This window comes from Colletes gigas, unplaced genomic scaffold (genome assembly GCF_013123115.1).
Source record: "Colletes gigas isolate AHSC1104 unplaced genomic scaffold, ASM1312311v1 Colletes_gigas_Sc00075, whole genome shotgun sequence".
Lineage (NCBI taxonomy): Eukaryota > Metazoa > Arthropoda > Insecta > Hymenoptera > Colletidae > Colletes > Colletes gigas.
In genome coordinates, this window is record NW_025106704.1 from 254,973 (window position 1) to 279,369 (window position 24,397).

At 41.2% G+C, this 24,397-nt stretch overlaps 2 protein-coding genes across 2 annotated transcripts; both read left to right on the forward strand.

Moving 5' to 3' along the window:
- Positions 1-11,201: 11,201 nt before the first annotated feature.
- On the forward strand, positions 11,202-12,746 carry LOC122403804. Its single transcript, XM_043407543.1, has one exon. It carries the CDS (start codon positions 11,202-11,204, stop codon positions 12,744-12,746), a length of 1,545 nt encoding a protein of 514 aa, XP_043263478.1.
- Positions 12,747-12,797: 51 nt separating this feature from the next.
- On the forward strand, positions 12,798-16,502 carry LOC122403805. Its single transcript, XM_043407544.1, has one exon. It carries the CDS (start codon positions 12,798-12,800, stop codon positions 16,500-16,502), a length of 3,705 nt encoding a protein of 1,234 aa, XP_043263479.1.
- The last annotated feature ends 7,895 nt before the right edge of the window (positions 16,503-24,397 follow it).

A 24,397-nucleotide genomic window follows, 5' to 3' on the forward strand; every position in this document is an offset into this window, starting at 1 on the left:
ATATTTAAATTATATTAAAAATTAGTACTTTGTAGAGTATTCTCGGCTGCATTCTACAGCATGTAAATATTTCAGCATTGATTTTACTAAAGTTTTGTGTAAAATCGGGATCAATATCTGTATATGTATAAAATGATTTTTTAATCGTTGTACAACTACAGCATCACGTCGATAAATATAAATTATAGATGATTTTAGTAATCTGTTATAAAAGAAGTTGAAGTTATATGAATTTGAAACATTCTAAGTTTGATTTTTAAATAAGTTACAGAGCTCTTGCAACAACTATTTACTAATGTAGAAGTTGTATTTTAATTTATAAACCGCAGATGTTGGTTTCAGAAGATTTGAGAAAAAGTTTACAACATTAATGTTTGTGTCTTCGATTAACATGTTTGCAATTTCTTTTTTTTGTCATATCTAGTTTTTTTGGTGGTGTACAATGACTTTACACTTCGGGCGGTCAGAAAGCTATTACACTGTTGTCTTCTCTCGGCGGTTTTCTTTTTAATTTTCTTTCGTAAAAAATTTAAATTCCGTTGTACTAGACTTTTAAGAACATGAATAGAGTTCCTTAAACTATACGAAAATATTTTTTCATTTCATTTTTTATTATCTTTTATCAAATAGTAGTTAGGTCCTTTAATCCTATCCGATGATGTACAGTCCCTGGCCATTGAATTAGGACCACTACAAATTTTAAGTATTTTTCGCGATTTCCGTAAAATTAAAAGGCTTTTTGAAATTGTAATGATATAATTTATTAACTACTACTACTACTGTACATAATATTGTTAACACACGTTAATATCTTGTTTTTCCACCCTTTGCTTTGATGACAGCTTGTATCCTTTCCGGCATGCTCCGTATACATTGCTTGATCATATGCGTTATGTCTTCATTATTTTCCCATGTATCTGTAATTTTTGTTTTCAACTGTGGTAATGTGGTGCTTGGAGATTCATAAACTATTCTTTTAAGTAGGCTCCAGACATTTTCTATAGCATTCATGTCGGGAGAATTGCCTGGCCATGGGAGCAAAGGGATATTTTTTGATGAAAGCAAGGTTTTAACGGATTTGGCTCTGTGACATGGTGCTCCATCGTGCATATACGTATATTGTGATCCTACAGATGTGTAAAATGGAAGCAATCGGGCCTCTATGACATCTTCGTACTGTTTCCCATTCATAGTTCCATTAACAAAATAAAGTGGGCCTGGTCCTTCAATTGTTATACAGGACCATATCATTACTGCTTGTGGATGTTTTACCGATTGCACCACACAATCTTGATGGAATTGCTCATGTAACCTTCTTCGGACAAATTGAGCTGTTTCCGTAACCGTTTCTAACCGTGTTTCATCACTGAAGATGACCTAATAAATATGAAGAAATTGTAAAAATTTGAAAATATAGTTAGAGTCGTAAAATGATTTTCTTAAATTACCTTTTCCCAATCTGCTATGCTAAGATTGGAATGAGCCTTTGCCTATTCCAATCGAGATTTTCTCATTTTGGGCGTTAATTTCGGTCTTTTTATTGGTCGTCTGCATCTGATATTGGCTTCGTATAAACGTCTTCTGAATGTTCTCTCAGATATATCCACTCCATCGTTCTTAAGACATTGCACCAGTACTCTTGTAGTCGCGTGACGGTTTTCTAGTGCAGTTTTTATAATTTTTCGGTCTGTTCTCGGTGTGGTTTTTCGTTTACCACGTCAGGATGACCGTTTGTTTGAAAACTGCGGCCCATTCTCCTTCATGCATTTGGCGATTCTCATCACTGTTTGATGCGAAATATTAGCATTTTTTGCAATTTGTCGCTGCGAAAGGTTGCCACTTTTCAGAAGACCACATATATGTATAGGCCCTTTTCTCACTAGTAATGTCCTGTCGTTTTCCCATATTTCATAAAATGCACTTACTAAAACTCTTAACGCTGACTTGTTATGAACGCTTCAACGATTCAGTCACAACTGATTCTCTTCTTCGTCATTTGAACTTTTAAAGATCTCTCATCCATAAGTGCAACACATTCTCATCATGTATGTATATACAAACAAATCTTGAATTCTCCAAATCTGACTTCACGCGTTATCGACACTTGAGTCTTACGTAAACGCTGGAGCGGCCCTTAATCGCTCGTCACCCACAAAATTTGATTATTACCACGATAGTAACAAATCAATTGTTATGTAAACATCATTATTAACGTATTTAGTAATAATTTAAATGACCTAAGACAATTTTAATTCGATGGCCAGGGACTGTAAATATACAGCCAGTCACGAAAGTCTTCGTACACCTTCTAAAATGATCGTTTGATTACAAATGCTGTCCCGTTCTACCATCCGCTACAAAAATATTATACTTACTTTCGTCAATGATTAATATTCTTTCCCAAAATTGTATATTCACGTTTTCATGTTGTTTTTGCGAATTCAATTCTCTTAGAACAATTGATGTCACTTACTAAGGGTTTCTTCCGCGACACATGATTACGATATCAGATTTTCTTAAGATTCTTCGAATTTTTTCAGGGTGTACTGTTTTTCCAAAATCATTTTCTACTTCTGTGGTTATTTTTGGAGCACTTACTTTTGGATCTTGGCGAATAATTTGAATTTTTTTATTATGCACTGAATAGTACATAGAATGTTTTCTGCCCACAATGTTAGTAATTTCACGTAGAGATTTCTTCTCCTTATACAATTTAACAATTAATTCCCGCATTTCAACGATTGTTTCTCTCCTAGAAGCACTCATTGTCGCTAAATGATTGTTAGACATCTTTCAACTGAATCGCAACATTATGACAACGTAAACAAAACATTGTCGGAAAAGCCCAGGTAATATGTTTCAAAAATTTACTAGATTTACTACCTTCGTATTTTAGTATAAGAATAATTTTATGACATACAGATTTCGTTTTTTCTTTATTGTATAAAATATTCTTAAAAAAACAATAAATTTTTATGTAGTTTAATTAATAATATCATACATAATAATAAATGAATATAATATTATACGAAATTGTTGCTTATTTTCTTTAAAATTACTATTTTAGGGGGTGTACGAAAACTTTCGTGACTGACTGTAGTTGGTGTACAGCATAGCATCCATTATAAAGATCAGAGCACAACTGGTCGCTTTCCACTGGTACTGAAGCTTCGATTGCTGCCTAACAGATTTTATCGATCGGGCATAATTCTTGTTTCTTTTCGGATGAAGAAACTTGAAGAACCTTTGATCGTTACCAAGCAAAGTATCGATCGGGCGTAATTTTTATTATCTCCTATTGAAGAAGCTTCGTGAAAAACAACCATACAATATGTGTAGGATTAAAATGATCACTACGATATTTTAGGCATTCCCACTAAACTAATAAAAAAACTTTTCGAACGAAAGTTAATCAGCAATTAGTTGACAAGAAATTGCAACGGTAAAAATTAACAGAACATTTTCTATTCAGTCAAAGATCAAGGTCACTCATTTTCAATCTTCAAGTCAACGTGTCCAAAAATGTTCTCTTATTTGTTGAACATGTCGCCAGATCGTCAATTTGGTTCACGAAACGTTTGTGACGTACTCGATACTTGTGATCAAGTCGCCGATTAGGAAGCGAGCAGGCGTGAGCGCGGTAAAATCATTTGGATCGGATGATAAGGGAACAAGTGGGTGATAATTCAAAATGGCTTCGACCTCGGTTAAATACGTGGCCGTGGCTTCGTATGTTAACAATGTTTTTTCAACTGTAAATGGCGCTTTATTAGTTTGACAGCTGCTTTCCACAAACTGCTAAAATGAGACACGAGTAGGGGGAATTAAATGCCAAGTGATGTTACTGTTTATTGCACAATGCTGTATCAATCGATTAAGATTATTTCAAGATTATTAAAATACGTGAGGAACTGTTAAATATTGATTAATAATCATTGGTGTCGCGAATTTTCGTATGGTGCAAAAACAATAGTGTTTATTCATCAATGAATGAAGCAAGTTTTACTATATATACTATTTTATTATTTAAACAAAGGAAAGCTACTTTTCATTAAATTTTTGTTTACTAGAAGAACACTGTAAGAAGAATGCAAGAAAACAATTGGAATCTATTGTTAAAACTATGGAGATTTTTAATTAACAAATTTCAAAGTATAAATACTTGCATTGTTCGCTCGTGGAGCACCGCGTGCTCTACTCCCCTTCAGTGATGCACTGACTCCAGTGGTAACGACAAGTTTTAATTTCAAAGGGAAAGGACACAAGAAATAATACACAGTAAGCACACCTGTGTTCTCCTAGTTTCTTTTTTAATACTTCATTGAGAAACTCTCAATGGGAATTCTGTTGTTTCCTTAAAATGATAAATGTAGTTCTTCCTCATTCACTACATCAGAAAGATAAAAGTTAAATTTTCTCCGCAATTATAAATTTGAATAATAAACTATTATTAATGAAGTCAATTACAAAATAACTGTTCGATTTAAAAATATTATATATCAGCCTTTTGTTACTATAGTCGTAAGCGTAATGGTATTAACTGAATTAAATTTTGATATATGTTTCGATTTTTATGACATAATAATTACGCAGTTTCTATTTTATTCAACCTGCATAGAAAATTGTATGCAAATGCAATTGCAACAATTCATAGTGATAGATTTGAAAAAAAATAATAAATATTTGACATCCCGAAATATGTAATCGCGATCAAAATGCAATAAAATATGTCAAATAATTCCCATTTAATTTGCCACTTGATCGAAATCGATTATAAAGCAAATTAAAAAATTATTTATTATTCAATCTCAACACTAATATATAATAATTCCGACGAATAATAACTTGTTAAAATCATCAAAATATATAAATAATATCCGTATATTAAATTTTACCATTTGATGTTGGCGCTATTTGAATATTTCCAACTGTAATGGCGTCCATTGTGTGCCGGTAGCTAGCCTTGATTCCGAATTCTAACTGTAACAGAAATAAAATACAAATTAAAATCATATGCATTACTGTAAACATATCTAATCATAATTAAATAATGATTGATGTGCAAGATACGTAATTTCGTTTAGAGAAACGTAATGAATCGACGCTGGTTAGATATCGAAGAAAACGCGCGAAACCCGATTCAGTTTTTGCCACTCCGACTCAATTTGTAGTAGAAACGTATTAATATTACACGAAAGCACCGTTAGAGAGTAAACGTGTGTAGTAATAATGATGAAATATCAACAGGTTAGAAATACGTACCTCGTTGATAGCGAAACACCGAGAGGTCTCGACAAGCTTCGACAGATTTCGACACGTCTTATCAAGCTAATTTTTACAGTAGTAATAGCGACCTCTTGCTGTACCCAGCATCGCTCGCGAATTAGCTCGGAGGGTGGGGATGGCTCCGATGCTTCTATTTCGAAAAGGAATCCTTTGATTTCGAATTCCAATCAGAGACTGTAACATAAATAAAATACAAATTAAAGTCAAGTGCATTACAGTAAACATATTTAATAACAATTAAACAATAACTGAATTTGAAATAATATGTACAGAGAGATAGTGTTTGTTTAAAGAGATACAATGAACCGATGCCCCGGTTAGATATCGAAAAAAACGCGCGAAATAGAATTCAGTTTTTGTCACAATTCCGATTCAATTTGTAATATAAATGTATTAAATCTAAATGAAAGCACCGCTAGAAAGTAAATTAGGAGTGGTATTAATGACGAAATATGAACAGGTTAGAAATACGCACTTCGTTGGTCGCGAAATGCTGACACGTCTTGAAACGTCTTTCGACGTTTCTTAAAAATTAAATTCTCAATCGATAATGCAGTTCACAAGCAAGTCGACCGATAAAAATACTTTAATGTTAATCCACAGACGAGATATACAGGGTGTCCCGTAAATAGTGTAAGAAACGGAAATGGGGGGTAGGTGAGACAATTCTAAGCAACAATTTCCTTTGCAAAAATGTCGGATGGGGCTTCGTTTTTGAATTATTAACGAAAAACACTGACCAATCACGGCGCTCGCCTTCCGCGCGCTCAGGGCCGTCCGACCTCGGAGAGCCACCGCGCCGGGTAGGTAGCAAGATGCGCGTTGAAAATACATCGAGGAACGAGTACAAATAATTAAAAATACTACCACTGCAACTGTTACCTAATTCGTGAATTACTACGTAATTAGTACGTAAATTACTAAATGGAATTTACTTTTTATTAATTATTTGTATTCGCTGTTTCCAAGGAAGAAGGAATAAAATCTCGGAATTTTTAGAAAATTAACCCTTCGCACCCGAGTGACGCTTCTCGCCAGAGTGTTTTAAAATTAAAATAAGAATTATTATCAGAAAATTAAAATAAATACGGTAAGAACCATTTGTAACCGTTTGTTATTAAAAACTGTACTGAAAAAGCAGACTGGATTTCTGCGTACCGAAACATTCCTCGAATGCAAAGGGTTAATAGAGAAATAATTGAAATTCGACTTACCCATTCATTTGCAAGTTGACCTACTGCGCTGACAATAGGGCCCGGCCAATGCACCGCTGTCGATCACGGCAAGGTCGAAGACCCGAACGAAAATCAGCTGATGGGCCAGCCCGGTCACTGTACCTGCTTCTCACCCCGAAAACACTTCACAGCACGGTCACTAACAATTTTCATTTTCACTTTTCACTTTTGCATACCGATGCGTTCCGTTGCACCCTTCTTCGATTGTTGCTTCTTCCTGGGTTGATAACGGTGCCTGGATGTTGCTCCCTCCTGAATTGTTACTCCTTCCTGAATTGTTGTTCCTTCCTGGATTGTTGCTTCTTCGAACCTTGCTCCCTTCAGGATTATTGTTCCTTTTCGCTGGGATAATGGGCACGATACGTGCGGGCGGCTTTCTTCGCGTTCCCCTTGGACTCCGCGAAAACGAAGAACGTATGATAATACTCTGCGTTTACGCGTTCCATCGCGTGCGTCCGCTTCTGTTCAGAAACGCGTAGGTTCTGTGAAAAATTTTGACTGACAAATTGCATTTCCCTCCCCGAAAAAGTTCCAGGTAAGGCAACCTATTGTCGCGCGATTCGGAATTACCTGCGATCGGCGAACGTGCAGACCATGCTTTTGCCGTGTATCGCACAAAGCCAAACGTCTCTTCGGCTAGTTGACCCTGGCGGAGTTATTTTTTTATTACTGCAAAACTGCCGCAAATGTTTGCTGCTAACCGTGCGTTCGACTCTTCTATTCGAATTTTTATGATTCACCGTGAATATTTTTTCATGGAAAATTTGTTGTAAAAAAGAAAGAAGAATATACCATGAAAAATTCCATGCTTTTAAATTTTAAGAGTATAAAATAAAAAGGTAGTGTTTATAAAAAATAATCCACAAAGAAGGAGGCAGTTACATAATAGATAATATGCGATAATAAAAAATATTGGAGCAACAAAAAACAAAAATATTTAACAAAAATATTAAATAATATTTCTTCTAGTTTTTATTTCTGAAATAAAAATTCCAAGAAGAAATATTTTTTAATATTTTCGTTAAATATTTTTGTTGTACAATTAAATATGTTTTGTGTACAAAAATATTCACGGTGAATCATAAAAATTCGAATAGAAGAGTCGAACGCACGGTTAGCAGCAAACATTTGCGGCAGTTTTGCAGTAATAAAAAAATAACTCCGCCAGAGTCAACTAGCCGAAGAGACGTTTGGCTTTGTGCGATACACGGCAAAAGCATGGTCTGCACGTTCGCCGATCGCAGGTAATTCCGAATCGCGCGACAATAGGTTGCCTTACCTGGAACTTTTTCGGGGAGGGAAATGCAATTTGTCAGTCAAAATTTTTCACAGAACCTACGCGTTTCTGAACAGAAGCGGACGCACGCGATGGAACGCGTAAACGCAGAGTATTATCATACGTTCTTCGTTTTCGCGGAGTCCAAGGGGAACGCGAAGAAAGCCGCCCGCACGTATCGTGCCCATTATCCCAGCGAAAAGGAACAATAATCCTGAAGGGAGCAAGGTTCGAAGAAGCAACAATCCAGGAAGGAACAACAATTCAGGAAGGAGTAACAATTCAGGAGGGAGCAACATCCAGGCACCGTTATCAACCCAGGAAGAAGCAACAATCGAAGAAGGGTGCAACGGAACGCATCGGTATGCAAAAGTGAAAAGTGAAAATGAAAATTGTTAGTGACCGTGCTGTGAAGTGTTTTCGGGGTGAGAAGCAGGTACAGTGACCGGGCTGGCCCATCAGCTGATTTTCGTTCGGGTCTTCGACCTTGCCGTGATCGACAGCGGTGCATTGGCCGGGCCCTATTGTCAGCGCAGTAGGTCAACTTGCAAATGAATGGGTAAGTCGAATTTCAATTATTTCTCTATTAACCCTTTGCATTCGAGGAATGTTTCGGTACGCAGAAATCCAGTCTGCTTTTTCAGTACAGTTTTTAATAACAAACGGTTACAAATGGTTCTTACCGTATTTATTTTAATTTTCTGATAATAATTCTTATTTTAATTTTAAAACACTCTGGCGAGAAGCGTCACTCGGGTGCGAAGGGTTAATTTTCTAAAAATTCCGAGATTTTATTCCTTCTTCCTTGGAAACAGCGAATACAAATAATTAATAAAAAGTAAATTCCATTTAGTAATTTACGTACTAATTACGTAGTAATTCACGAATTAGGTAACAGTTGCAGTGGTAGTATTTTTAATTATTTGTACTCGTTCCTCGATGTATTTTCAACGCGCATCTTGCTACCTACCCGGCGCGGTGGCTCTCCGAGGTCGGACGGCCCTGAGCGCGCGGAAGGCGAGCGCCGTGATTGGTCAGTGTTTTTCGTTAATAATTCAAAAACGAAGCCCCATCCGACATTTTTGCAAAGGAAATTGTTGCTTAGAATTGTCTCACCTACCCCCCATTTCCGTTTCTTACACTATTTACGGGACACCCTGTATATCTACGTCCTTTCTTCGTCCGGGCATTTCAACGGCCCATCGATGCGCGAGCAGTATAAACAAAACACTATCGCCACGTGCTCGAGCCACTGCTGTTTCTCTTGAGTCAGTTGAATTCGGTCGACGAGGACGAACATCAGGAGAAATTTAAAGGTACGTGCCGTAGGTCATTCTGAGACATTTAAATTGAAAAAAAGCTTTCGCGTAGGTATTCTGTAATTTTCTGTTCTTTCGCTTTTCTGCTTTTATATCATGGAAACGGTTGTGAAATCGAAGAATAAGTGTAAGTGCGGGTTTTTATCTTCATGGATAAATGATCATAGATTTAAATCATGGATACGTGCAGTACCCCATGATAGAAGTCGTTTTTATTGTACTTTATGCAATAAGTCTTATTCTTGCGGTTCCTCAAACGTGTATAGACACGGAGAATCTGGGTGTCATAAAAAAAATAGTACTTCTAAAAGGACTTTTATGCCTCAATGGCTTGAGAATGATTATTTCAAGCCATGGTTGCATAAAGTCGACGGCGACCCTTATTCATGGTTCTGTTCGGTTTGCAACAAACAATTTTCATGTCGATTATCGACGATTTATAATCATGCAGATTCTCAGTGTCACATTGAGAATTATAAAAAGAGTAACGATAACGCAGACAATTTGAATAATAACACTGTTCAACACGAATTTTGTTTTTCCGTACCCACTCGGTGATTCTTGTAGAGTGTTCGGTAAACGAAAGCTCGCTCATTCCGCTGGCCAACTCGAGTTGTTTCCGGTCCTTTATGTTGCCAGATGCGGGATCGGTACTACGTTGCAAACGTCTTCGAGTCTCTCGCATCTGGCAAATGTCAATGTAAAAAAATAGCATTTTGGAAAACGAAAGAAACGCGACACTCGAGTTGACCAGCGAAGGGCTATATTGTTCCGCGGGTGGTACGGTCGTCGAGGCCAAATGTAGGCACCGACGACAACGGCCATCGCCGACACGCGGAACAATATAGCCATAAAAACAGACGTAGACCAGACGCAACCCCTTGTTGCGTGGATAATCCGGAGTTCCGTTTCTTCCTCGATAAATTAACGCGGCCGTCGACTTGGGGAGGAAACCTCGGCCACCCTCGCCAGCGTGGCCTGGGACTTTCCTCCACCACCGAGGTGAAGGAGGAGCTTGCTGCCAAACTGGGGCAGGAAAATGGGTCCTCCTCTCCCAAGTCGATGGCCAATCAATCGACTCACGATTCCACAGAGGAATTTGCAAAACACCCCCAAGTGTACCTCTTGGAGGGGATCTAAGCTGAGGAGGAAACGGACTCCGGACACATTGGGCATTCTAGTTTCAGTCGTCAACCGACAAACCAGTTTCAATTCTAGTTTCAGTCGTCAACCGACAAACCAGTTTCGATTCTAGTTTCAGTCGTCAACCGACAAACCAGTTTCAATTCTAGTTTCAGTCGTCAACCGACAAACCAGTTTCAATTCTAGTTTCAGTCGTCAACCGACAAACCAGTTTCAATTCTAGTTTCAGTCGTCAACCGACAAACCAGTTTCAATTCTCGGTTCAGTCGTTAACCGACTAAGTCTAACAAGTCTAACTAACAAGTCTGTAACAGTACAGCAGTTTTACTTGAGTTGAACGCATTTTGATAAAGTAAGCGCGGGGGAAACAGTTCCTCCCACAGTTCAACGCGCTTGAAAACATTCATACAGTCCACTTTGTTATTATTAAAAATAAACCATTTGAAAACTCTCCAACACGACGACATCGCATCACTCCAATCCGACCTACAACAATTCGGGCGCGACCATTGGTCCTTCGAGCCGGATTCTGGATTGAGAGTACACTCGATTGCAAAGAGTGTGATACGGGGACAGTCGCCGTATCGTGTGACCCATCACGTTCGTGAACGAGAGAGGATAACTGCCAGTGTGGCAGTATACCTACGAGGCGACAGGCGCTTCATTCAGCAACCTACGAGGCGACAGACGCTTCATTCAGCTACCAAGGAGGCGACAGGCGCTTCGTGCAGCTACCCAGGAAGCGACAGCCGCTTCATCCAGTGGACCAGGAAGTGACAGACGCTTCTACGAGTCCAGCTCACCAAGGAGCAGTCCAAGGGCACGACAACAGGACCACCGATTCCTGGAGAATTGCAGAGGCCGTCTAAGCGAGTCCTGTGCAGATTCTTGTCTACGTCCGGTGAGTCGAGTTTTCATTTACTTCTCATTTTGCGCTGAACAATGGCCACCCCACGAGAGGATACTTTGAATAAGTTAGTCGAGGAACGCGGTCGCGTTAAATCGTCGCTCACGCGATTTAAGACATGTTTCGAGACGCAGCGAGCAACCACCGGGGCTGCTGCATTGGAGGAACGGTTGCACAGAAATCTCCATTTACTCGATAGATTTGAGTCGATTCAGGATCGCATCGATGCGATCACCGCCGGGACACCGGAAGAACACACGCAAAATCAAATTCGCGAGGCGTTCGAAAACGCGTATTTCGATATCATAGGCGCGGTTCGCGAACATGTTTCGGCTAAGCGTGCTCCGGTTCCGAATCCGAGCTCTACCGCGCAACAGACGTTTCGTGTAGATGCTGCATCACCCACAGCCTCCGTAGCGGCACCCTCGGTTAGATTGCCGTCAGTTCCGTTGCCCAGTTTTCACGGGACGGTCGGAGAATGGGTCTATTTTCGAGACAGCTTCGAATCATTGATAAACCAAAATACCGTGTTAAGCAATATCGAACGGTTTCACTATTTGAGATCAGCAGTAAAGGGAGACGCTGCTCGGGCATTGAAAGCATTACCGATGTCAGATGAAAACTACACGGCCGCGTGGAAGCTCTTGTGCGAGCGTTACGAAGACACAAATGAATTAATCGATTTCCACGTCGGTGCATTGTTCGACTTGCCGACGTTGCCAAAGGACTCACCGGCGAGTCTGAGGCAACTTTTAGACGACTTTAACAACAATTTAAAATCCTTAACCTCGCTGGAGGAACCCGTCGAAAAATGGGACACGATCTTGGTCCATTTATTAGCGACCAAACTCGACCGGAAAACGAGCGAAGCGTGGGATAAACGGGTCGCGGAAATAGGCCGTAAGAAAACGTTGGCAGATTTACAGACATTTCTCGAAAAGCAGTACAAAATCCTAATAAAGTCAGTTCGAGTAATACCTCCGGGTCCGTTCCCTCCGAAAAATAGGAACCCAGGTCAGAAACCGCAACCTCACCCCATGACGCTGGTTAGCATGCAAAGTTTAGAATGCCCATTATGTTCGTCGGATCATCCTCTCACACAATGCAAACGGTTTAAAGCTTTGACTCCGTACGCTCGGTTTATGAAGGTCAAAGAATTCCGTATTTGTTTTAATTGCCTGCGACCAGGTCATGGTTCAAACACCTGCAACAAGGGGAATTGCCACAAATGCAACGGCAACCATCATACGTTGATTCATTTAAAAAATGACTCGACGCCTACCGTAGATCCCGTGGTTGCAAATCCCGTCGTTAGTATAGCAAATGTAGTAAATAATACGCCCCCTCAGAGTTATGCAACTCATGACTCGTCGGGAAAAGAGCATGTTCTTTTATCCACGGCTATTATACATGTCCTCAACGACAAGGGACAAAAATTTGAATGTAGGGCGTTACTCGACCAAGGCTCGCAAGTAAATATCATAAAAGAGTCATTTGCGAAATTTGTCGGCTTGAGTTGTAAACCGACCCAATTAGCGATCTCGGGGGTAGGGGCCGCGGACGCAGGTAAACGCGCTTAGGGTAAGGCTCGCGTTACAATACAATCGCGGCAAAACGGATATTCAACTACGATGTCATGCATACTGATGCAAAAGATCACTTCCGATATTCCCAATTTTAAAATCGCCAAATCAGCATTGAACATCCCTGCAAATGTTAGATTAGCAGATCCATCCTTTGACAAACCGCGTGATGTAGACATGCTAATAGGGAATGGGCATTTGTGGGAGATAATGAGCGTAGGACAGAAACGCCTGGGACAGGGTCTTCCGGTATTGCTCAAATCCCAGTTCGGATGGGTTTTCGGTGGGAAAATTCGGGCGTCGCTCAACGCGGAGTCGCAGTCATGCAATGTAGTCACGAATGATCAATTAAATTCACAATTAACTCGATTTTGGGATATCGAACAAATCCCAACACTCGGTCACCTTCCAGCTCACCCGTGCGAGGAGCATTTTAATGAGACGGTAAAGCGAGACTCCGACGGCCGGTTTATTGTTACGATTCCGTTTAACTCGGACCTGGCAAAGCTCGGCGATTCATATTCCATGGCGGAGCGTAGGTTCTTCGGCTTGGAAAGAAAATTGAACAGGACACCTGTTCTGAAAGCAGAATACGTGTCTTTTATGAGCGAATACCTCGCACTGGGTCATATGACTCAGGTAAGTCGGGACTCTCGAACGCAGGTCGGTCCTGCCTATTACCTGCCACACCATGCGGTGACAAAGGCAGCAAGCACAACGACCAAGATGCGCGTTGTATTTGACGGATCCGCGAAAACCAGTTCCGGATATTCTTTAAATGATACTCAAGAGATCGGTCCTGTTGTTCAGGACGATCTATTTTCCATACTCATTAGATTCAGACAGCATCAGATTATTTTGAGCGCCGACATCGCCAAGATGTATCGGCAGATGTTAGTCGCTCCCGAGCAGCGAGTTTTTCAACGGATTCTATGGCGCGAAGAACCTACGCTCCCATTAGAAACGTACGAATTGAATACGGTTACATACGGCACTGCGTCCGCGCCGTTTTTAGCGACCTGCGTCCTTCGGCAAATTGGATTGGATCAGTCTCATCTAGATCCAGTAATAAGTAATATCATCATCCACGACTTCTACGTGGATGACTTGCTAACGGGCGCGGAAACAGTAGAACAAGCAATAAAAATTAAAGTATCACTTGAGAAAATATTGCAATCTTCAGGCCTACCACTTAGAAAGTGGGCCTCAAATGTTCCGGCAGTGGTTCAAGAGGTTCTAACGGAATCCAGAGATCTGAATTTACAAGCAGAAAAGGACCCAAAGACTCTTGGACTACTGTGGGAACCATGCACCGATGAGTTGCGAGTCAGTGTAGAATCTCAACCAGTCTTACGGACTACGAAAAGAACAATTCTATCCGAAGTATCCAAAATTTTTGATCCGCTTGAGTTAGTGGCGCCTGTCATCATCCAGGCAAAACTAATTATACAGTCGCTATGGCAATTAAAACTCTCATGGGATGAATCCGTACCACAAGCGATTCATTCCGAGTTCCATGATTTTTATGCGGACCTCAGGTTATTAACACGGCTCGCAATTCCTCGGTGCGTATTGTGCCCGAATCCTGTGCAGGTAGAGATGCATGGGTTTTGCGATGCCTCCGAACGGGCATTTGGGGCGTGCATCTACCTGCGCACGATTTCAGAAACGGGCAAAGCATTGACCCAGCTTCTCTGCGCAAAGACACGCGTGGCACCGCTTAAAACAATAAGCCTTCCTCGCTTGGAATTATGTGGTGCATTATTACTAGCGCAACTTGTGAATAAGGTTCGAGTAGCGTCCCGCAGTCAAAAGGTCCAAGAATTCTATTGGACCGATTCAATGATAGCACTAGCGTGGATCAAGGGGTCCCCGAACCGATGGAAAACCTTTGTAGCGAACAGGGTTTCTGAAATTCAAACACTTTCGACGGGACCATGGAACCACGTACTTTCTGGGGACAACCCAGCTGATTTATTGTCGCGGGGAGTCAAGCCTTCCGCTTTGGACAAGCTATCTTTTTGGTGGAACGGTCCATCATGGCTCGCACAGCCATCAACGGAATGGCCAATCACTGGGTCTATCCCAGCAGAAGTTCCTGAAGAAAGGGCCATTTCTTGTATTGTAATAAGGGAAATCGCATCCCAAGTACCGGGGTTCCTATTAAAATTCTCAAACTACACACGTTTGCTCCGTGTGATTGCGTACTGCTTAAAATTCTATCACACAGTAAAACATAGAGTGAGTCTTCGTAACAATCGCACCACTCGCCCGTGGAGCACTCAATTGACGGTGCAGGATCTTGATCTTGCAGAGGTAGTCATCCTCCGATTAGTACAAGGTAATGCATTTACGCAAGAACTGTCTGACTTGCGTAAAAACCAAACAGTGACATCCAATAGCCCGCTGCGGTCATTAAACCCATTTATTGACGACAAGGGGCTCATTAGGGTGGGCGGTAGGCTTGCCAATGCGGAGCTAAAATACTACCAACAACACCAAGTGATTCTACCGAAGAATCACCATGTCACGCGAATGATTATTCGTCGTGCACATGAACGCGTTTTACATGCCGGTTGCGAAACGGTATTATCAATGGTTCGAACGCGGTATTGGCCATTGACGGGACGCAATCTGACCAAGGGGATAATCCGAACCTGCGTTAAATGTAATAGAGCTGCGCCAAATGGTACCAGCTACCTGATGGGGCAGTTGCCTGCACCGAGAATACGAATAAGACCGCCGTTCTTTTCTACCGGTGTCGATTACGCGGGTCCTTTCTACCTGAAAGAAAGGGTCCGTAGCAAGACGACGACTAAAGCCTACCTTTGCGTGTTTATTTGCTTAGCCACAAAGGCCGTCCATTTAGAAGTAGCTTCAGATTTATCGACGGATGCCTTTTTAAATGCGTTGAAACGGTTTGTTGCGCGAAGAGGCCGGTGTCGCGAAATATATTCAGACAACGGCACCAATTTTGTAGGAGCACGCAATGAAATACAGAGAATCAAAGAGTTCTTTGCAGACCAAAAACGAAGGGATACCCTCTCTGAATTTACGGTCACTGAGGGTATGCAGTGGCATTTTATCCCACCATACTCTCCACATTTCGGGGGATTGTGGGAGAGCTGCGTGAAGTCCGCGAAACGGCTTTTGACTCGAGTCGTTGGGGAAACTCGGCTAACATTTGAAGAACTGGCCACTGTTCTGGCGCAGATAGAGGCGTGTTTGAATTCTCGGCCACTATGTCCTGTATCAACCGATCCCACAGACCTGAATCCCCTCACTCCTGGTCACTTCCTCACCGGCAGCCCACTCATGGACCTTCCATATCCTGACGTCACTGACGTCAAACCTACTCGTTTAAGTCGGTTTCAGCTACTCCAAGCAATGTCGCAGCACTTTTGGAAACGGTGGCAGTTGGAATACCTCCATCAGCTGCAACAGCGACATAAATGGAAAATCGCTGTACCAGAAGGATTCGGAGTGGGCACGATGGTCGTCATCAAAGACGCTAGTCTCCCTCCTCTAAGATGGAAACTAGGAAGAATCACGGCTCTACACCCAGGCACTGACCAGATCACCAGAGTCGTTTCCATCCGGACAGCCGATGGAGTCATAAAGCGACCTGTGGCAAAAATTTGCATTTTGCCTACGGAGGATGAAAGTTCATCCCCAAAGGATCAGCCTGGATCGAGTGTTAATCGTGACACAAAAAAAAATGAATCCGCGGCAGCCGAGCCTGCATGTGTATAAACTTTCTCAATGTTAAGTGTAGTAGAATATTTAGATTTACGTTGCAAGATCATCAACCATTGTACCATTTGTAAATAGTAGCTTAGGATGCCTTGCAATCGAATTAGATATAGATATGTGTTAAACTAGTACACTACCACTGTTGTTTGTTCCATGTTTTTGGTATTTATTGATATTTCTTTTGAACGACAGCCGTTCAAGGTGGGCGGCATGTTCGGTAAACGAAAGCTCGCTCATTCCGCTGGCCAACTCGAGTTGTTTCCGGTCCTTTATGTTGCCAGATGCGGGATCGGTACTACGTTGCAAACGTCTTCGAGTCTCTCGCATCTGGCAAATGTCAATGTAAAAGAATAGCATTTTTGGAAAACGAAAGAAACGCGACACTCGAGTTGACCAGCGAAGGGCTATATTGTTCCGCGGGTGGTACGGTCGTCGAGGCCAAATGTAGGCACCGACGACAACGGCCATCGCCGACACGCGGAACAATATAGCCATAAAAACAGACGTAGACCAGACGCAACCCCTTGTTGCGTGGATAATCCGGAGTTCCGTTTCTTCCTCGATAAATTAACGCGGCCGTCGACTTGGGGAGGAAACCTCGGCCACCCTCGCCAGCGTGGCCTGGGACTTTCCTCCACCACCGAGGTGAAGGAGGAGCTTGCTGCCAAACTGGGGCAGGAAAATGGGTCCTCCTCTCCCAAGTCGATGGCCAATCAATCGACTCACGATTCCACAGAGGAATTTGCAAAACACCCCCAAGTGTACCTCTTGGAGGGGATCTAAGCTGAGGAGGAAACGGACTCCGGACACATTGGGCATTCTAGGTTCAGTCGTCAACCGACAAACCAGTTACATTCTAGTTTCAGTCGTCAACCGACAAACCAGTTTCAATTCTAGTTTCAGTCGTCAACCGACAAACCAGTTTCATTCTAGGTTCAGTCGTCAACCGACAAACCAGTTTCATTCTAGTTTCAGTCGTCAACCGACAAACCAGTTTCAATTCTCGGTTCAGTCGTTAACCGACTAAGTCTAACAAGTCTAACTAACAAGTCTGTAACAGTACAGCAGTTTTACTTGAGTTGAACGCATTTTGATAAAGTAAGCGCGGGGGAAACAGTTCCTCCCACAGTTCAACGCGCTTGAAAACATTCATACAGTCCACTTTGTTATTATTAAAAATAAACCATTTGAAAACTCTCCAACACGACGACACCGCATCACTATCACTCCGACTCCGACAAACAATTCGTCGGGCGCGAACACAATAAAAAGATGCGAAGAAATTATTATTGTTTAAAATCCTTACAACGTATTATTAGGATATACTTTTTACTATATTGTAAGGGCCTTTAAAATTAGGGGATGTTTTTTGTTTAGTATCCCTGGTTGTCAGTTCGTACTTGACGTATGCAGACGAGATCGTTTCTTTGACACATGATGGGATTATTTTTCCTGCCTATTGGTTCTTTACTTTTGTTTGAGTCTATTATGCCGTCGCGCGGCTATCTTAATGATGTGTTAATATCTATACTGTAGTGCTCTTACATAGTCATCATAGGTGTAGTGAACTCGCGGGTCCTGCGTATAGTAGATGAAGTAGTAGGGTTGTAACCGACAGAAGCTGTACGGAGTGTTTGTGGATTTAGTGTCGAAGTCGAAGTATTGTAACTGATAACGCGAATGGAATATATATTCGTTCCAATCAGTCTGATTTGGTTGATGTAAGGCTTAAGATAGTCTGTTAGTGTAATGGGATATCTTTCTAAAGCTCCATTGTTTGTGGATGGTACGGAGTGGTGCGATATATGCTTTGTTTAAAGTAGATACTGAGATTTTTTATTAGTCTGACATAAAGTCAGATCCGGTCCTTGGTCTGAAAGGAAGGTGTTTTTCGGAATTCCAAATAGCACGAAGATTCAGGACTTGCAGAGCTCATACTGAGCAGTACTATAACTCTATTTCCATGTCGGTCAGGAGCAATGGGCCCACGATTGTCGAACAATATGTCGATTGCTAAACGATCGAAGTGGATGGTTTTTTCCGCTGTAGTGGTAATTTCCATTGTTGTTGGTCGCGTTTGAAATGTAGTTTTAATTATCTGCACGAATGACACGTTTTATATAGTCTTTTTCTAATATCTTCTCATGTTTGGCCAAATCACATGATTCTTTTAACTGTGATACACTCTGTGAACACCGCTCATGCCCCGATAGTTGCTATCATGTTTTCTTTTCGTACTCTGTTCTATTTCTTGATGGGTTTTGAGGGTATTTAGGGTTCTTAAAGATGTTTATTTCGTCGTTTATTTGGAAAAAATGAATGTAAGCATATCGGATAGTACGTGTGTTTTAATATGAGCGTGTTTTTTCTGGAAGACTAGGATGAATTATTATCAGTATTATAAGGCTGTTAGATGTTGAAAGATTCGAACAAGTTTTTATACTCGAGAGTTTATCAACATGTAGATTGCGAGGAATAGGCAAACTAAACCGAGGATATGTCCGCGTGTGTCTGCTGCCACACTCTCCGTTAATGTCAGGTTTAATATCTTGTGTGTCGAAGTTTGACGTTATGAAGTTTGAATGCTGGTTTTCCTCATCTAGGTCTTGAGACTATAGAAGAACCACAGGATCCCGGATTTTGGACAAGTGATCCCGTTTGCCAGTTTAATACAAAGTATGGGTTGGATCTTAAATTTTAAAAGGACATAGTCGAATATTTTTAAAGGTACAAAACATAGCGTTTCATTGTAGAACAGTAACATAAGTTAGCAGGTAATGTCATAAAACTGTTTTCCCCAGCTATATCCCTTTTTACCTGAAGTATAAGGTAAAAAGTACGAGCTACAAGGTACGACTATGAAATTCCGTGCGTATCGTGAATGCGAGTGCCATCGCGAGTAATTCAGTGTGAAGTGTCTCGTCGTTTAGCAGTGCTTAAGTGTCAAATGCCAAGTACTCTATCCGTACATCGTGGAGCGTGCACGACTCGCTGTGGTGCATATCTCTATACATCATTCCGTCTCTGTTTGCATCCTATTTCACCGCAAATGATTCCTCTGCAAAGAACACCTCCACTGTACTGCACGTCGAGACTTACGGCCACTGTCTCAAAGTGACAGTTTGCCGCGAAGAAAGAACAAGCAGATCGTAATTGAAGCCAAAGAGGAATCAGATAAGGGATTCGCACGTAGCCTTGGGAAAACTAACCAGCCAAGCAACATTCGATATATATCTAGAATTTCTAATGGCAGATTTGTGTATTCCTCGCTACGACAACGGACCGCGCGAACATCACACGGTAAATACAATCATATTAAAATCGACAACACAGATCTCTATCTGAGACCGCTCATCAACAAATACCAACGGTCATCTTACTGGGTCAGAATGTTAGTTACCACGATTGCACATGCACTTATGGATGAATGTTTCGACGGCTGGGTTAATCAAAAGTGAATCGGGTCCGGTTCCTTCCTAATGAGCGTGGCATAAGCAGAAGAATGGACTACGCGCACACATACTTAGCTTCTCGTCGCAGGGTGTTACATATCGCCCAGAAGGCCGTACACAAGGTACCATGATCTATGAAAATAGAACACGATCAACCTACAGACATACTGGGTGTGTACCCTTCTACCGATGCAGTGTATTAAAATGCTTCCTATGTATTAGCAAGAGGATCGTATGTCGCCATAAAATTGTAAAATAGGCGAAGTACCGCCGTCCTTATGTGGTCAACGAACCATCTGTAAAGGACTCCGCCACACTAAGGGAATCAGTTTCCACGACTAAGATGCTGAGTTCCCCATACCAGCCACGTCAAACGTCTCCCATGAACCACACGGGAATGCAAAACAGAACATGGAAACCATGGAAGTACTCACAAAACATGGAAATACCACAAACATGAAATAACACAAATGTTGAATACAGTGCAAACTCGATAATGTCGCTACTCTGTACTACTCTACTCTACTCCGGGTCGCGTCAGCAACACTTACGAATAGGAGAATCGTCTTCGATTTGATGTAGTTTGCGACTGCCTTCGACGTAGAAGAGTCAGTAGCTAAAGAAGAGAAAGAGGGACTGAACTCGGATTTATCGCCCCATTTAAATATCCGCGTCAGTGTGACTACACTACTGCACAGAAGAAAGTTTTTTATTTTTTTAGATTTTTGTTAATAAAAATTTCACTATCATGTTTGGAGATTTCTCTGATTAAAATGAGGCTAAACACGATATAATCGTCAATATTGGTAGCATAATATTGAATTAAATTTGTACTTGCGAGTCTTTCTCCTCTTTATTTATCCTTCTTGTGCTGTCCTTTCTCTATGTTCGGAAATATCAAAGACGACGCATCGAGGTGCTGGCTACATTTATCGAACGGGAGGTAGCTATTTTCACAAACGGACGGTTTCACGCGTTTCGTAAAGTGATCAAAAACTAACTGCAACACTTATGAAATAGGGTGTTGTCGGTAGCTACTCTGTTCGATAAATGTACGGCAATCCACTACCTTGGCGAGATATGAGTACACAATATTTACTTCAATATTATGGTAACAAATATTGCCGAGTGTAATATCTGTGTTTACGTCTCATTTATTTTTTAAATAGAAACATCTTCCCCACATGATAGTAAAATTTTTATTTAAAAAAAGGAAAAACTACAAAACTTTCTCTGTACAGTAGTGTGGTCCACACTGACAGGGACATTAACTACGATGACGAAGAGGCATAAAGAGTTTAAAGAAGCCTAGCTACGACTCCGGTTACACTTCGCCTCTCATGTTCACAAGTGAGTCCCCTAGTGGTGGGGACTCAAATGTATCATTTATGAACAGCTCTTGAGGACATTTATCGAGTTTTCACTGTAGTACAAAACATGGAAACAGCCACAACTCCGACGTCATACAGACGTACCCGTGAGGAATGACTGACACGTTCTAGCAGCACCACCAACGATATGATGAGGAGTCCGTGTAAACCGCCAAAGAGACACTATCAATTCAGGACCCTATGACGATCAAAAATCTAGATGCTATGCTAGATCCATAAAACATATGCTGGATGAACCATGTAATTGTTCAACTACATCCGCTTAAAAACTTCATAGCAAAAAGCTACACGGATCCTCGCTGGTACCCGAAGTGTGGTACTTAGACAGCCACCATATTTGTATTTGAGGTACCTCACAGCCCTAGCATCCTTATGCATGAACTATACCCACCCTCACCTAGATAGTATTATTTAAAAACTCGTTTGACTAGGATCACTAGAACGACTGAAACCTCCACACTTCACATGTCAACAGATTCCCCATTCCTTCATCCGAAGATGAGACTATGATGAGCCACAGACTTTACACATTAACCCACCTCCAATTAAATATCTACCTTCCTGAGAGCACCCCATGATTTCAACAAAATTTTACTGCAGTGAACGTTAAACAGTCTAATACAATACACGATTCGAATTCCGTCAAACTAATCCTCACGAATCCATCCAAATACACTATGTTTACCAGAACACATTTTAAAGTAAATAACTGCTATCAGTATCAAGGCGTATAATTTGTATACATTTTATAGACCGTAGGCTTTTAGTTGTCAAGCGTTTGTGGATTTCGCTATCATAACCTGACCAAACGATACTACTCCGAAATATTACTCAACTCCAATCTGACGCAGTTGCAAGCATAGCAGCCTCAGTAACGCTACTTTGGAAAGAAAATATCGATTTGCCATGTGTACATCCCCATCACTATCAACTCAACTGCAGGAAGTCGGAACTAATCAATCACCACTTATATGCACAACTCCCTAAACACCTTTATTCTGTTAGGAGTATCTGAATAGCCACAACCTACTGCTGTGGGGGTCCAACCACATGACACACACATACTCATAGTCAAATTATAGAAAATGTGCTAACCACTCCGACCTCGTACTACTAAGACACCACCGAACCAACCCATTTTCACCTAACAAGCTCGCTCTACACGCTCAACTTTGAGCTGGCAGTTCTGCAGTCCTCTCCTCTATGACACCATAGAACGTTTACAATCTTCATTGCTTCTTCTCAGTATTTTGTCTAGTCATACCAATGTCGACTCATTTGTCCTCTCGTTCTATCTGCCCAATCTATAGGAAGAATACACACACAAACCTGCCCCTCATCTCACTGTTCCCAGATGGAATTTAAAAGAAAGCGGATGGTCAAGACTTACCGTAAAACATAGAACAGAACGCTCTCATTATGGGAATTTCTACCATGACAACTGCAAAGGGAACGATCACAACCGAAGCTACTGAAGAATTCGAAAAGCGAATTATTAACGCAGCCTCACATTCCGTACCGAAAACTTCCATAACAAATGTACACAAGTAGTCTTCGCCTGTGGAGACAAGATGTGATAACGTAATAAGAAACCAAAAACCGTGCATTCCACGTCCAGAAGCATAGATCTGCGCAATCTTAGTGAATTCAAATTTAGATGAGCAATAGCATAGGACCTGAAACAGAAGCCAAAAGAAATTCCTGTGTGATGGCTTAGCATATCTATCTCGCTAAATCGCAGAACAACAGTGAAGAAATGTGGAGTAGTTACAGAGAAAATAAACGGTCGACAAATCTACTATCACTCTGAAATCACCTCCTATGCACACCGGTTTCGCATATCACAACTGATTCCAACTAAGATGCCAACATATTAGGCACCACAGTTTGCTATTAACTCATAGTCATATAAACTTTTTTCGATCTCAATCTATCCGCACGCTAAAATTCAGGCTGACAAAAACTCTGTGGCCATGACACGCAGTGCCCAGTGGCAGATACACACACATGTGAATACCAAAATCAGTATTGATGAACTCCAATCGCGGCGATTAACATTAAATATTCCAGTCCGGACCCGATATCTACCAAATATCTTTTTGCACCAAATGCCGCCATGAGACAGGAGTGGATATCTCTTACAGCTATAACTAACTGCATATGGCTTAATACGTGTTCCTGAATAGTTGGCCATGAGGCCATAGTTGTTTCCATATTGATATCCAGGCAAAATAAATCTCCCCTCGCTGACAGCTACAGACCCATTGCTCTAACGTGCTGCCTATGCAACTATTAGAAAAACTGTTTAAATAAAAGCTGTGGCCGATGGTGTACTTAGAGAGAACACCACTGTGCGGAACAGACAAACGGTTTTCGGCAGTATCGATCACAATCGACAGTCCCTCGCATGTGTGCCTCCAACATATGCGATGCTTTCCTTCACACAACCTGCACTACTCTCAACAATTCTGCCTAGATATCTGAAAAAGCATATGATATGTATGGAGACACCGGATTTCTGTTCTACCAAACTAAAACTAAACGTCAAGGGACATATCGTTTCACTTCTTTAATAGCCACTTTAAACCTCAAAAACAGATCAATTATGTCCAGAGTAAATGGCGCACCTCTCCGAATAAAACCACTACATCGCAAACGGAGATACGCACCAATCTCAGTAATCAGTGTATACATGATTTCTAGTATGCATAATGAAACTTACATATATTTTCATCACAACTCAGTGGGCGAGAGCGGCGCTGGTCTAATGTTTATTATTTGCGGATGACTGTACAAATTTATATATCCCCGGGAATCGATCTCAAAACTAGCCCACAAATTTTGCACGACATCTGGACAGACTCTAAAACTTTGGATCAGTTCTAACTGAGCTTTAAATTCTCTCCAAGACAAAACTATGGTCACGTATTTTCTCAAGTAGGCAGAAACGGATATTACCAACTACTTCACTCAATTGTATCTCGATGATCTCTTGCGAACACAAACAACTCAAAACCACAGACACCTCCCAAACTTCTGGACTGGTTATTCT

Bases quoted from the DNA above. Each gene is read 5' to 3' on its own strand.
- LOC122403804 (XM_043407543.1), top strand. From the start codon at position 11,202: ATGGCCACCCCACGAGAGGATACTTTGAATAAGTTAGTCGAGGAACGC.
- LOC122403805 (XM_043407544.1), top strand. From the start codon at position 12,798: ATGTCATGCATACTGATGCAAAAGATCACTTCCGATATTCCCAATTTT.